This window comes from Salvelinus sp. IW2-2015, linkage group LG15, assembly GCF_002910315.2.
Source record: "Salvelinus sp. IW2-2015 linkage group LG15, ASM291031v2, whole genome shotgun sequence".
Classification (NCBI taxonomy): Eukaryota; Metazoa; Chordata; class Actinopteri; order Salmoniformes; family Salmonidae; genus Salvelinus; species Salvelinus sp. IW2-2015.
Window position 1 is genome coordinate 1652195 of NC_036855.1, and position 15198 is coordinate 1667392.

General features: G+C 43.1%; 2 protein-coding genes and 1 long non-coding RNA gene across 3 annotated transcripts; 1 reads left to right on the forward strand and 2 right to left on the reverse strand.

Moving 5' to 3' along the window:
- The first annotated feature begins 417 nt into the window (after nt 1-417).
- On the forward strand, nt 418-856 carry LOC139028776 (uncharacterized). The gene is made up of 2 exons (XR_011480977.1): nt 418-451; nt 783-856. It is a non-coding gene; the product is annotated as an uncharacterized lncRNA (long non-coding RNA).
- Nucleotides 857-1034: 178 nt separating this feature from the next.
- On the reverse strand, nt 1035-6749 carry LOC139028878 (kinetochore protein NDC80 homolog). The gene is made up of 8 exons (XM_070447404.1): nt 6621-6749; nt 3205-3300; nt 3021-3101; nt 2656-2782; nt 2256-2428; nt 1745-1847; nt 1201-1341; nt 1035-1064 (listed from the first exon to the last, which is right to left on the reverse strand). Exons 1-8 carry the CDS (start codon nt 6626-6628, stop codon nt 1035-1037), a joined length of 759 nt encoding a protein of 252 aa, XP_070303505.1. The 5' UTR covers nt 6629-6749.
- Nucleotides 6750-6894: 145 nt separating this feature from the next.
- On the reverse strand, nt 6895-12905 carry LOC111974552 (nipped-B-like protein B). The gene is made up of 7 exons (XM_024002339.2): nt 12759-12905; nt 12286-12486; nt 11534-11680; nt 10208-10578; nt 9697-9871; nt 9288-9473; nt 6895-7805 (listed from the first exon to the last, which is right to left on the reverse strand). Exons 1-7 carry the CDS (start codon nt 12843-12845, stop codon nt 7452-7454), a joined length of 1521 nt encoding a protein of 506 aa, XP_023858107.1. The 5' UTR covers nt 12846-12905; the 3' UTR covers nt 6895-7451.
- Between the last annotated feature and the right edge of the window lie 2293 nt (nt 12906-15198).

Below are 15198 nucleotides of genomic sequence, written 5' to 3' on the forward strand. Positions count from 1 at the left end.
TGTGACCATAGAGTTGGAGAGGGTACAGTCGTGGCAAAAAGTTTTGAAAATGACACAAATACTAATTTCCACAAAGTTTGCTGCTTCAGTGTCTTTAGATATTTTTGTCAGATGTTACTATGGAATACTGAAGTATAAATACAAGCATTTCATAAGTGTCAAAGGCTTTTATTGACAATTACATGAAGTTGATGCAAAGAGTCAATATTTGCAGTGTTGACTCTTCTTTTTCAAGACCCCTGCAATCCACCCTGGACGAGGGAAAAAACATCCTAACACGAGGGTAGAGGGAAAAACAATCCTAAACAGAGGGTACGAGGGAAAATCCTAACACAGGGGTTCGAGGGAAAACATCCTAAACGAGGGTCGAGGGAAAAAATCCTAACACAGAGGGTATGAGGGAAAAACATCCTAACACGGGGTACGAGGGAAAAACATCCTAACACAGAGGGTCCGGGGAAAAACATCCTAACACAGAGGGTGAGGGAAAAACATCCTAACAGGGGTACGAGGGAAAAAACATCCTAACACAGAGGGTACGAGGAAAAACATCCTAAACAGAGGGTACGAGGGAAAAAATCCTAACAGGGGTACGAGGGAAAAACATCCTAACAAGAGGGTCGAGGAAAACATCCTACACAGAGGGTACGAGGGAAAAACATCTAACAGGGGGGTACGAGGGAAAAACATCCTAACAGGGGTACGAGGGAAAAACATCCTAAACAGAGGGTACGAGGGAAACATCCTAACCAGAGGGTACGAGGGAAAACATCCTAACAGAGGGTACGAGGAAAAACATCCTAACACAGAGGGTACGAGGGAAAAACATCCTAACACAGAGGGTACGAGGGAAAAACATCCTAACAACAGAGGGTACGAGGGAAAAACATCCTAAACAGAGGGTACGAGGGAAAAACATCCTAACAGGGGTACGAGGGAAAACATCCTAAACAGAGGGTACGAGGGAAAACATTCCTAACACAGAGGGTACGAGGGAAAAACATCTAACACAGAGGGTACGAGGGAAAAACATCCTAACACAGAGGGTCCGAGGGAAAAACATCCTAACACAGAGGGTCGAGGGAAAAACATCCTAAACAGGGGTGAGGAGACTAACGGGTAGGGAAAAACATCCTAAACACAGAGGGTCCGAGGGAAAAACATGCTACAACAGAGGGTACGGAGGGAAAAACATGCTACCACAGAGGGTTCGGGGAAACAAATGGGTTTTGTTGTAAGTTGGCTCTGTACCTTGTTGAACTCAACCCCATCCTCAATCTCAGTGCTTCCGTCAGAGAAATCAGCAAAGAGCAGGTCCTGATCACTCATACTGCAAAAGATCTGCAAAACAACCAGAACTAATTCAAGGAAACATACAGTATTATAGAGCCACGATCGCATGGAACTACCGTCCATCTTATATGACGCAAGTGAACAACAAACCTGGTTTCAAAAAAACAAATAAAGTAACCGTTCACGGCACAAGGCCTCTGCACCAGGTGACCTAACTTTTTGGTTCATGTATTGACAAGTGTAACTAATAGATGCACACACAATACATGTTAATATTTTTAAATATGTCAATTGTAAAGTATTTTGTTACGTCGAAGCCCAGTAAGACTAGTGGTCGCCATTGGCGTCGGCTAATGGGGATCCTTATAAAATTATTCAAACCTTCATTTAGACAGTTAATATTATTAATGAGTTTAGAGATTAGGTAGTATTCTGCTGTACTAATACCCACCTTCACAGTATCGATGAGCCAGACAACAGCCCCCAAGACCTGGGGCCACGTATGTGGTGCCCCCACAGAGTACATGGAACTTTTGGAGAGAACAAATGGATACCTGCCATCAGAAATATACAGTCAGAATCCTAGAATGAGGAACGGGCTAGCGTACAAAACCCAGATGCAAACAGCAAATGATCACATCTGGGTCCCAAATAGCACCATATTCTCTATATAGGGCACTACCTTTGACCAGGGCCCATAGTGATGCCATTTGGGACACARCCCATKTTTAACATGTACGGCAGAACGAGCTCATTGTTTACAAATTTAAATGTAACCTTTATTTATCTAGGCAAGTCAGTTAAGAACAAATTCTTATTTACAATGACGGCCTACCGGGGAACAGTGGGTTAACTGCCTTGTTCAGGGGCAGAACGACAGATTTTTTTTTTTAGCTTGTCAGCTCGGGGATTCGATGCAGCAACCTTTCGATTACTGGCCCAACACTCTAACCACTATTTACCCCAAGTCTTTGAGAATCCTGGGGACCTCTTCCTCCACTTTGGAGGTGGGCAWCTGGAAGGTGGGGTCCAGGAGGCAGTAGATGAACTCAAAGATCTTTAGGAACTCCTTGGTGGAGGGCGACTGGAGAGACTTGACTGACATTGAACCCGGAAAGCCCTTCTCTGACAGAAACTAGAGGAGAACGAGGGAAATTATGGGTCTTTGTGAAGGAGTGCTGATCTAGGACCAGACCCCCCCCAGTTCATAGAATCTTATTCATGAGGATGTAAAAGTGACAACTGCTCCAAGAGCAGCACTCCTACTCTGAAATACTTTATAAGTATTCAGGCCGGTCTTGAAAGACTTAAAAGTTCAGTGAGATTCTGTTTTAGAAATCTGTGTATATTAGGACTCCATACCTCACACAACTGTCTGATGCACTGCTGAACATAGGCCTTATCGTGTAAGGGACGGGGATCCTTCATCTTCTCTGCACCTCCAAAGGCACCAAAGGCGCTGTTGCGAGCCATGCCAGCCCCACTGGTCCTGAAAAGAGTTCATCAGATTTTTAGCAATAAGGCCTGCATTGTGAACATGTCCAGAGCTACAATAAAAACATGTACTGTCAGAGGGACTCGGACTGGAGTTGGGAACCACTGAACTTGGCAGTGTGAAATGGCTCCCAAAAATATGGATTCACTAACAGAAATAGTCTTTGTCTCGCATGGTGACAGTGATAGAGAACTAGGTGTATAAAGGTATTTTCTGCAGTGTAGGGACTTACCGACTACCAAAAAAGCTGGTTCTTCTCTCGGATGTGACAGACTGGGGTTTAGGAATGTTCAACTTTCCGAAGGATTGTTTGCTGTGAACAAATATTGATATGCTCATTTTATTAGCAAATACATATCCCATATTTATGACAGGCAGTTAAAGCAACTTCCATTGACGTTGGTTTGAACACTAACCTCTGCGGTGTTGCATAAACCATGCTCATTCTGTTGCTTTCAACTCTTTGAGGGAGCTCAGAGAGCCTACTGCTGGATGCTCGGTTCATCCTGGATCTGGTGAAAGAATGAAGACATAGCCAGCTAAATACATGTAGGCTATACATGGATAGCCAGGTCAGTTAATGTTTAAATAGGATAGCAAATGTTTCCCAAACCAGTCAGCTAACTGCAAATGCCTTCATATGAACAATGAAAGATAGGCATACTAGCAGGAAGTGGGGGTCGCTTACTAGGGAGACATAGTCCCGGATTGTGCGGGACAGTCAGGCATTTTGGCCCTTTGTCCCGCAACCAAACATTAATGTCCTATTCATATCAAATCCACGATAATTGAGAATTTCAATCAGCATTTTTCTACAGCTGGCCATGCTTTCCACCTGGCTAACCCTGCACCCCCCCTGCACAAGGTCCTAAACGATATCATAACAGCCATCGGTAAGAGAGGGCCTGTTTGTCCCTGTCTGGGGGTATCATCGGATCACTKTCTCCTGACCCCTCCTGTCTCAGCCTCCATTATTTATGCTGCAGTAGTTTATGTGTCGGGGGGCTAGGGTCAGTCTGTTATATCTGGAGTATTTCTCCTGTCTTATCCGGTGTCCTATGTGAATTTAAGTATACTCTCTAATTCTCTCTTTCTTTCTTTCTCTCTCTCGGAGGACCTGAGCCCTAGGACCATGCCTCAAGACTACCTGGCATGATGACTCCTTGCTGTCCCCAGTCCACCTGGCCGTGCTGCTGCTCCAGTTTCAACTGTTCTGCCTGCGGCTATGGAACCCTGACCTGTTCACCGGACGTGCCACCTGTCCCAGACCTGCTGTTTTCGACTCTCTAGAGACAGCAGGAGCGGTAGAGATACTCTCAATGATCGGCTATGAAAACCCAACTGAGATTTACTCCTGAGGTGCTGATCTGTTGCACCCTCGACAACTACTGTGATTAGAATTTTTTGACCATGCTGGTCATTTATGAACATTTGAACATCTTGGCCATGTTCTGTTATAATCTCCATCCGGCACAGCCAGAAGAGGACTGGCCACCCCTCATAGCTTGGTTCCTCTCTAGGTTTCTTCCTAGGTTTTGTCCTTTTTAGGGAGTTTTTCCGAGCCACCGTGCTTCTACACCTGCATTGCTTGCTGTTTGGGTTTTAGGCTGGGTTTCTGTACAGGACTTTGAGATATCAGCTGATGTAAGAAGGGCTATATAAATAAATTTGATTTGACAATACTGTGCAGCTGTATTCATCGACCTGGCCAAGGCTTTCGACTCCGTCAATCACCACATTCTTATCGGCAGACTCAACAGCCTTGGTTTCTCAAATGACTGCCTCGCCTGGTTCACCAACTACTTCTCAGACAGAGTTCAGTGTGTCAAATCAGTGGGCCTGTTGCCCGGACCTCTGGCAGTCTCTATGGGGGTGCCACAGGGTTCAATTCTCGGGCCGACTCTCTTCTCTGTACACATCAATGATGTCGCTCTTGCTGCTGGTGATTCTCTGATCCACCTCTACGCAGACGACACCATTCTGTATACTTTGGACACTGTGTTAACTAACCTCCAGACGAGCTTCAATGCCATACAACTCTTCTTCCGTGGCCTCCAACTGCTCTTAAATGCAAGTAAAACCAAATGCATGCTCTTCAACCGATCGCTGCCCACACCTGCCCGCCCGTCCAGCATCACTACTCTGGACGGTTCTGACTTAGGTATTTGTAGTTGTCCACATATTCTAGGTGTCTGGTTAGACTGTAAACTCTCCTTCCAGACTCACATTAAGCATCTTCAATCCAAAATGAAATCTAGAAAAGGCTTCCTATTTTGAAACAAAGCATCCTTCACTCATGCTGCCAAACATACCCTCGTAAAACTGACCATCCTACCGATCCGTGACTTCGGCGATGTCATTTACAAAATAGCCAACACTCTACTCAGCAAATTGGATGCAGTCTATCACAGTGCCATCCGTTTTGGCACCAAAGCCCCATATACTACGACCTGTATGCTCTCGTTGGCTGGCCCTCGCTTCATATTCGTCGCCAAACCCACTGGCTCCAGGTCATCTATCTCAGCTCACTGGTCACCATAGCAGCACCCACCCGTAGCTCGCGCTCCAGCAGGTATATTTCACTGGTCACCCCCAAAGCCAATTCCTCCTTTCCTTCCAGTTCTCTGCTGCCAATGACTGGAACGAACTGCAAAAATCACCGAAGCTGGAGACTATTGTCTCCCTCACTAACTTTAAGCACCAGCTGTCAGAGCAGCTCACAGATCACTGCACCAGTACATAGCTCATCTGTAAAAAGCCCATCCAACTATCCCATCCCCATACTGTTATTTATTTTGCTCCTTTGCACCCCAGTATCTCTACTTGCACATTCATCTTCTGCACATCTATCACTCCAATGTTTAATTGCTATATTGTAACTATTTCGCCACTATGGCCTATTTATTGCCTTACCTCCCTCATTTGCACACACTGTATATATACTTTCTCTATTGTATTATTGACTGTATGTTTGTTTATTCCATGTGTCACTCTGTGTTGTTGTTTATGTCGCACTGCTTTGCCTTATCTTAGCCAGGTTGCAGTTGTAAATGAGAACTTGTTCTCAACTAGCCTACCTTGTTAAAGGTTACATATTAACTGTAACTCAGTTAAATCTTTGCAAGTTTTGTTCAGTATAGTTTAACACTATCTGCTCAAGAAGCAGTAATTCAAGAAAATACAAATTCTCATGAAACTGAGATCAAATGACAAGCATGCAGACGCAGTTTGGACATTCYGCTGCTAAAATGTGAATAATCATCATTCACGCTTGACAGTGATACAATGGCCTATTTTTTWAATTTAAATTAGATAACAATATCCGTGTTTAAGACAACTTGGTGTATTACATAGTTATTTAATACTGCATTGTTGGTGTTAGAGCTTACAATAAAGGCATTTCACTGTACTTGTGCATGTGACATTAAAACTTGAAAACTACACTGTCCCGCAAAATCCTCCTGTTGTCTCGCATTTGGGTATTTTTAATGTGGTCACCCTACCGTTACCCCTAACGTTCTCAAAAACTTAAAGCAACATCTGTCGATATTCGTGGGGCAAATGTACACCATGTTACTTTCACATGCAAATACTTAATTTATTTCCTGTGATATAACGTTAGCTAGCTATATTTTTTCAACGAATGACATTCCACTGGCGAAATATACAATTAACGTACTTACTAGACTTGTAAAGCATAAGCTAATTTAGCAAACTAGCTAACGTTAGCTAGGTAATCTGTCAGAATTCGCCTGAGGCATTACAAATAATTATTGCTAGCTATAAATTAGATGCAACAACCTATTGAGACGCATTTCAAATAAATACGTACCTTTCCATTTTCTATAAAAGTAAAATAATCCGTTTAGAAAATGTTGCTTCTACGTAGGTGGTTAACGAGTCAAAAAATCCGCCAAAAACTCTAAACACAACGGACACTAGTGACGACATGACTTTCGACGGAAAGCGCAATGGGTCAGATGGGACGTGCGTTCAAGTTCAAAGCGATTTGCTACGTTTTAAGGGTTCCAAGCGGCACACAATAAATGAGCATACGTTTCGTTTTCAAACAATTAAATAAGTATTTAACACTTTAACAAGACAAGTGACAAAGAGAAGTAGAAAATTTATTGCAGTATTTGTTCCACCATAAGGACTAGGATCCCATTGTTCTCTTACAACTAGGGTGACCTTATACAACAAAATCTACCTTTACAAAATATCATCCTGCAAGTAGCCCACAGATACTGCATGCGTGGCTTGAAATATAATAAATTATACCCAGAAGACTCTGCCATTTAACAGCATGGACAATTAAAAGTAAACAAAAATCAGATCTCAGAGAATATCTAAGCTAAAGAAAGCCACCGGGTACTAGTTTAAATTCAAAAAACACTTTAATAAGACCATCAAAAGGACTAATTTCCAACATTCACGTAAGATTTTATTCTATTTTTTTTTCCTTTACAGATGTTTTTTTCTGAGATATAAACATTTGTAGTTTTCTGTGTTAAACCTATAATACAGTGGGAGTAGAAATGAAACAACTAGGTTCTGCTGCACAACAGCGAAGGAGCCTCCAACAATGTTTTAGTAACATTCCCTCTGGTTTGGCGGTGGGTGGGTGGATGTGATCGTAGAAATTGGTTCAATGCAGGGTTCATTAACTGGAAGTCCCCTCCTTGGCAGCGTACAGTGACCGTAAAGTCTGCGCCACTTTGTTACTCAGTTTGTGGTTACTGGTCAAGGCGATTTTTTTGTAAATGATGTCAGACTCCTTAATAGTGTCCACCCAAGGCACCGTTTTGCGTCCGTCCCGTTTCTTGGCGTCGGCCCAGGGGCCAGAGTAGGAGCCGGACATCCAGTGCACGCTGTAGCCTGTGCTGATCTTCTGGATGACCCGGGCGAGCTGCGGACGGTCCTTGTGCTTGGGGCAATGGATGGCGATGACGTCCATAGAGTCCACACTCTCGTTGAGGTTCCCGGGGTCCCCTGAACGTCTCGCCCGCCGAGAGGACTGAGGAGAGAAGAGGCGGTTACATTCGAGCTCTAGCCTGGGTACATACAGGAGTTTATTCGGGCTGGGTTACAGAGCTATAAATATTCATCTAGGGATTAAAGATACCAAATTCCAAGATTAGGCTATTAAACAGTATGCTTTAGTGCATCTTGGACGCTTTACAGTGCCTTCAGAAAGCATTCACACCCCTTGACTTTTTGCACATTTTGTTGTTACAAAGTGAGATTAAAATGAATTTAACCGTCTTTTGTCAACGATATATACCAAATACTCTGTTAAAGTAGAAGGAAAATTCTAACTTTTGTAAAACATTCATAAAAATAACACTAATATATCTTGATTAGATAAGTATTCAACCCAGAGTCAATACATGTTAGAATCACCTTTGGCAGCGATTACAGCTGTAAGTCTCTAAGAGCTTTCCACACCTGGATTGTGCAACATTTGCCCATTATTCTTTTCAGAATTCTTCAACCTCTGTCAAATTGGTTGTCGATCATTGCTAGACAACCATTTTCAGGTCTTGCCATAGATTTTCAAGCATATTTAAGTAAAAATTGTAACTAGGCCACTCAGGAACATTCACCGTCTTCTTGGTAAGCAACTCCAGTGTATATTTGGCCTTGTGTTTTAGGTTATTGTCCTGCTGAAAGGTGAATTAATCTCCCAGTGTCTGGTGGAAAGTAGACTAAACCAGGTTTTCCTCTAGGATATTGCCTGTGCTAGTAGCTCCATTCAGTTAATTTATCCTGAAAAACTCCCCATGGCCTTAACAATTACAAGCATAACCATGACATGATGCAGCCACCACCATCCTTGAAAATATGGAGAGTGGTCCTCAGTAATGAGTTGTATTGATTTGCCCCAAACATAACACTTTGTATTCAGCACATAAAGTTAATTTCTTTGCCACATTTTCTGCAGTATTACTTTAGTTCCTTGGTGCAAACACAATGAAAAATGTGTTATTGTGTGCAGGCTTCCTTCTTTTCACTCTCAATTAAGTTTGTATTGTGGAGTAACTACAATGTTGTTGATCCACTCTCAGTGTTGTCCTATCGCAGCCATTTAAACGAACTGTTCTAAACTCATGGTGAAACACCTGAGCATTTTCTTTCCTCTCCGGCAACCGWGTTTGGAAGGACGCCTGTATCTTTGTAGTGTAATTATTAACTTCACTATGCTCAAATGGTGTACTATTTAGGCTTGCCTTAACAAAGGGRTTGAATACTTATCGACTGAAAAACATTTCAGSTTTTCGCTTTTAATTTGTAAACATTTCTAAAAACGTATCACTTTGACATTATGGGGTATTGTGTGAAGGCCAGTGACAAAAAAAAAAATCTATTTACTCCATTTTAAATTCAAGCAGTAACAACGAAATGTGGAATAAGTCAAGTGGTGTGAATCCTTTCTGAAGGCACTGTATGTATTTAGTGGTAAAGGCTGGTAAAGGAAAAGCTCGGCTGTGGGTCTCACCCCAGGGTTTCTCTCATCTTCGTCACTCTCGTCATCCTCATCGTACTCTACTGGTGCAAGATGCCCGTGGCCGGCCCCTCCAAGCAGTGCGTTTATGGCTTTGTTCCGGATGTTGGTGCTGGCCTGTGCTGCCTCGCCCTCCTCGTCCTCCTCATCTGGGTCCAAGTGTTCCATCAGGGTTTTGAACTAGTGGGACAAGAGAGGCAGAGGATTATCGGGTCATTCCATGTGCACGTTTTTTTTGTAACATCCATCCACATTTTCTTCCGATTCATACATTTGTGCTACAAAAGTAGTGAAGACTTGAAAATGTTGAAAAGGGACCTGAAAATGACTAGCTACAAAGTAGAGGCAGTAGAACTCTGTCCATAATTGGGACATGCAGGTGGTGCCAAAGCCTAACACTCACATCCAGGTACTGCTTGACTATCCTCGTCTTGATATCGTGAGTGAACACCACGTTGGCCCAGTTGTTGGACAGGAAGTCGATGGTCTGTCGGGGCTTGAAGTGGACGTTGGTCTTCCTGTTCACCGCCTTGTCGTACACTTTGGCCGACTCAGTCGGTGAGTACTTCTGGATTTTGCTGCAGACAAGGAGAAAGTGAGTCAGTTGTCCATTGTGCATTAATTATCTGAAGTCTATAGCCACATCAAATCAATCAAATGAGTGATCAAGGGGAGTTCAAAAGGGGTTTGTCATAGCCAGTTGACAATCAATTAATTTTTAAAGAGATTTTGCACTCAAAGATTGAGCATTTGAACCTGGGTTCAAATACTACTAAAAATAATTTGCTTTAGCCTAACAGGAGTATTTGAAAGGATTTAGAATAGTATTTGAACCCACATCTACCTATAAACCTTAGTAGGGATGTCATGTGTGAGGCACTTGTAATTGGTTTTATATGTTACGTTATATACACCTGTCTGAGAAGCTGTAAAGGTTCTTGAGGTGCTGTTTGAGCACGAGGAGCAGCAGGATGCCCTGCGAGGCATTGGCAAAGTCCAGGAGCGGCGTGGAGTTCTCAGGCAGTCGCCGCATCACCCGGTCCACATCTTCCACGTCCAGGTCTTCCAGGTCTAAATCCGACTCAGAGCTGGGTTCCTCCACAGCCACCGGCCTCTTGGACTTCTTAGGCCGCCGCACCACCTCATCATCATCATCAGGGTTTGAGTTTTCATCGCTCCCAGGGGAGTCACAGATCTCCTCGTCCTCCTCCCCGCCAGAGCCGTTCTTTGACTGGCGCTCCTTTTTAACTTTGGGCTCGCGGCGCCGCGGCTCCTTCAACAGAGACTGGGGAGAGAATGAGAGCAGGGAATCTGTCAGCAAATTGTCTATTTGTGTGAATTCTAAAATGGGTACTGTGTGTGTGTGTGTGTGTGTGTGTGTGTGTGTCTTCACAAGTATATTTGATCATGTTAAGATGGGCTGGATACATTACATTAACAATGCTTTATCTGATAAAAACTAGGTAATTGCATCCGCCGTGGAGCCCAGTTTCATAATATTACCATATGTCCTAGCTGCCTGTCGTAGTTTTGAAGTAATCCCGAAAAAACAGGCCTTATTTTAGGGAATTTTTCACCCTCCCAGCTCCCATTAGTTCTATTGAGCAGCGTGGCACGAACTTGCCTTCCAAACATTCTATTAAACAATAAAAAACTAAACTACTCATGGAACAATGGTTGTCCCATTATTTCCTAACGGGAAATATAGGCATGTCTGTATTTCGCCAAATATCTCGCAATGTGTATAGATTTTTTTTTTATACACTTGATAGCATTTTAAATCATGAGAATCTCGTCTTTCTAATTATGTAAGGCTGGACAGTGTATTCCCTTGTCATCAAACGCTAGACCAGAAATAGTCCGAAGTTGCCATTTTTTCCCTACTTCCTCGTTATGCAGACATAAGCACACTTGGCACCATCGAGGTGGGGAAGATTACTTTCAACAAGTTATTTTTCAGTTCCATCCTAAGAACAGATTTTGGCTGTAAAATAAAAAAGGATACATTTTTTTGTGCCATTTAAGCAAAATAGAATTTTAAGCTTCACTCCAGTCAAAACATGCTCTGCGAACGTTCCATTCCATTCCTTTGCTATGGGCTAGTGTTCCAGCTTAGCCAACATTCTTATGCCATTTTCAGCCTTGGGTGAATTTTGACTAGTTCTATTGTCCAGCCTAGTTAAGAGCGCAAAGGTTTGTGTCTGTGTGTGTGTGTGTGTGTGTGTGTGCGTGCGCCTGACCTCTTTGAAGGTCTGCAGCAGGTTGCTGCCGGACACAGACAGTGTGATGTCTATGTGGTGCATAATGAAGAGGGGTTCCTCCTGGCTCTGGTAGGGGAAACAGGCCAGGTTGTCGGCTATGAACAGCAGCATGTTCACGTCAGTCTTCTGTACAGGCACAAGATACACAAACCATCAGTCAACACACATACCAACAACACACACGTTCACACTCATATGCTGCCGCTACTCTTTTCTTTAATCCTACTCTTATCTATCCTGATGCCTAGTCACTTTACCCTGCCTTCATGTACATATCTACCTCAAATACCTTATTATTATTATCTATCCTGATGCCTAGTCAATTTACCCTGCCTTCATGTACATATCTACCTCAAATACCCTGTATGTAGCGCCACATTGATCTGGTACTCCCTGTATATAGCTCCACGTTGATGTGGTACTTCCTGTATATAGCTCCATTCTTGTGTATTTTATTCTTCGTGTTCCTATTTTAATTCAAATCTAACTCGGCATTGTTGGTTAAGGGCTTGTAAGCAAGAATTTCTCTGTAATGTCTACACCCGTTGTATTCTGCACGTGACAAATAACATTTGACTTAAAACAATAGTAATTTTCCTTAACCTTTATTTACACAGGAAGCCTATCAGAAGGGAGACCTGGCCAACGCCGTAAGAAAACAACAACATAAATCTAACTAGCAAGCAAATAGTGGATTGATGAAGAGGTGGGGTTGGGATGAGGAGACTCACGGAGCTGTCGTCAAACAGGTTGAGCAGGGAGATGAGGAAGGCTCGCCGGTGCTGCCGGTTCCCTCGGACCATGGAGAAGAGGTGGGCGCAGAGGGCCGAGGTGGTCTCGTCATGCCGGAAGCCTCGGATGATGCTCTTGCGGGACGCCATGATGGCCTGCTGCACCTGGTAGGACATCTTCATCCCAGCCACTGCCTTCATCTGTAGAGGGGAGACGCGTCGTCAGCTAAAGCTGGTAACACCAGGCCCAAATGGCACCCTATTCCCTATATAGTGCACAACATAAAACCAAGGACAATAGGGCTCTTGGTCAAAAGTCGTGCACTATATAGGGAGCCATATATGACGCATCCTTTGGTCACCCGGTGAGGGGTTCAAGACGCAGGGTTAACCACCTTCGAACTGTATGGGAGGAGTTTGAGGATAAATGGTTAAACGTTTGAGGTGTGCTACCATTTAGAGTATGGACTCACGTGAATGAATCCGGTGTACTTCTTGTCGATCTCCACCAACTGCTGGTCCGCTTTGTTTCTCATACTGGGCTCGGGGTCCGTTCCCATGGCGATGAGGTACGGTACACACTGGAGAAAAGACACTGGTCTGAGGGAAAAACATCCTAACAGGGGGTTCGAGGGAAAAACATCCTAACAGGGGTACGAGGGAAAAACATCCTAACACAGAGGGTACGAGGGAAAAACATCCTAACACAGAGGGTACGAGGGAAAAACATCCTAACACAGAGGGTCAGAGGGAAAAACATCCTAACACAGAGGGTCCGAGGGAAAAACATCCTAACACAGAGGGTCGTCATATTAGGACTCCATACCTCACACAACTGTCTGATGCACTGCTGAACATAGGCCTTATCGTGTAAGGGACGGGGATCCTTCATCTTCTCTGTACCTGCCAAAGGTGCTGTTGTGTGCCATGCCAGCCCAACTGGTCCTGAAAAGAGTTCAGATTTTTAGCATTCATGGTACTACTTAAGCCTCGTTCACATTGAAGTGATTCAAATCCAATTTTTTTGCATATCTGATTCAAATATTATTATTTTTGGTATTTTCAAGTCACAAATCTGATTCCTGACATGAGGTGTCTGAATATTCAAATCTGATTGATTTGCCCTTGTGGTTTATCGACTGTTTGGCATATCTTGTTATTTGCTATTTTGTCTGTTGACAGTTTTGACAAGAACATGTGGTAGATAACTAGCTTTTTAATTGTTTACAAACAAATTAAGTGAACGTGCTATAGCGTTAAACATCTACCTAACTAGTTAGTTGAATTATGTGGCTAGCCAAAAAGGACTTGTTCTGAAAGATGGATCACCTTGTCCTTTGAGGCTTTAAAAAGGTGTTCTGACACTGATTTTGAACATTCAAAGCAACTGAGAAACAACCCTGGCAGCATTATTTTCACTGTAGATTTTGCTACATAACTATGGGATCAATATCATGCCAAATGTAAATCACCATTCCACCACTTTTGACTTGCATTTGTAAATCTATATATTGGCATTAGATTATTTTTTATAACTGCAGATATGCAGGTCATTCCAAGGGCCTTAAGTAAAACGACTGCCATAAAGACAAAACGTTCACGCGAAGAAAGCGATGTAGTCATTGAAAAAAAGTCGATCCCATTGATGCCGTTGACACAGATCACTTTGTTGCTGCGGAAAAGGAGCCAGTGAGGGGGTGAGAGTAACCCGTGTGAAAATGGCTAGCTAGTTAGCGGTGCGCGCTAATAGCGTGTCAATCGGTGACGTCACTCACTCAGAACTTGAAGTAGTTGTTTTTCACTTAATCTGCAAGGGCCGCGATTTTATTGGAGCGATTGGTACACGATGCTTGAGGGTGACTGTTGTCAATATGTGCAGGGGGTCCCTTGTTCAAGCCCAGTTGGAGGAGGAAGGAAGCAATATTGTCTACAAAGTCTGATTCCCAATAGCCTGCCCTCTACCTTTCGCATGCCTCTCCTGAAGAAATGGTTTGGAGCCTCAGGAACACTTATGTCTCCTTAATGCTCATCGTCTGTACAGCACAGCTGTAAATTATTATAATCATTTACAATATATGACATAACCTTCACATTTAGTGGCGCTATCACACTGGCCAGCTAATTAACTATATGGGTGGCAAACGGGTGTCACACAGCAATAGTGTTGCAAATAAAGTCATCTAGAGCCTCTTATTATTAGTAATTTTTTTTTTTTTAATTTCAGGTGACCTAATGGAGTTGCAGGTTTGCCATATCCGTCATGTTTGCGCATATCTCTCCTATGTGCAATAATCTTATGGCAGTCATTTTACTTAGGCCCTTGGAACTGACCTGCATATCTGCAGTCATAAAATAATTTATATGCAATATATCGATTTACAAAATACAAATCAAAAGGTGTTTGTGGATTGGTGATTTACATTTGGCATGATATTGATTCCATACAATAACTTCTAAGTGATGAGGAAGCACGAGCTCACCACCTAATCAGCTTACAACCCACTGCGCACAACCACCATTACTATGACAAACTACATAGCCCAATGTCAGCAAAATGAATGCTGTCTGAACACACAAATCCAATTTGGACACATTTAACATTGCCGTTTGGACAGTCACTTATTCCAAAACAGATTTGAAAGCTAACGATTTAGCTGGTTGAGCATTAAGCCTGCAGTGTGAGATGTCCAGAGCTACAATAAAAACATGTACTGTCAGAGGACTGGACTGGAGTTGGGAACCACTGAACTTGGCAGTGTGAAATGGCTCCCAAATATGGATTCACTAACAGAAATAGTCTTTGTCTCGCATGGTGACAGTGATAGAGAACTAGGTGTATAAGGTATTTTCTGCAGTGTAGGGACTTACCGACTACCAAAAGCTGGTTCTTCTCTCGGATGTGACAGACTGGGG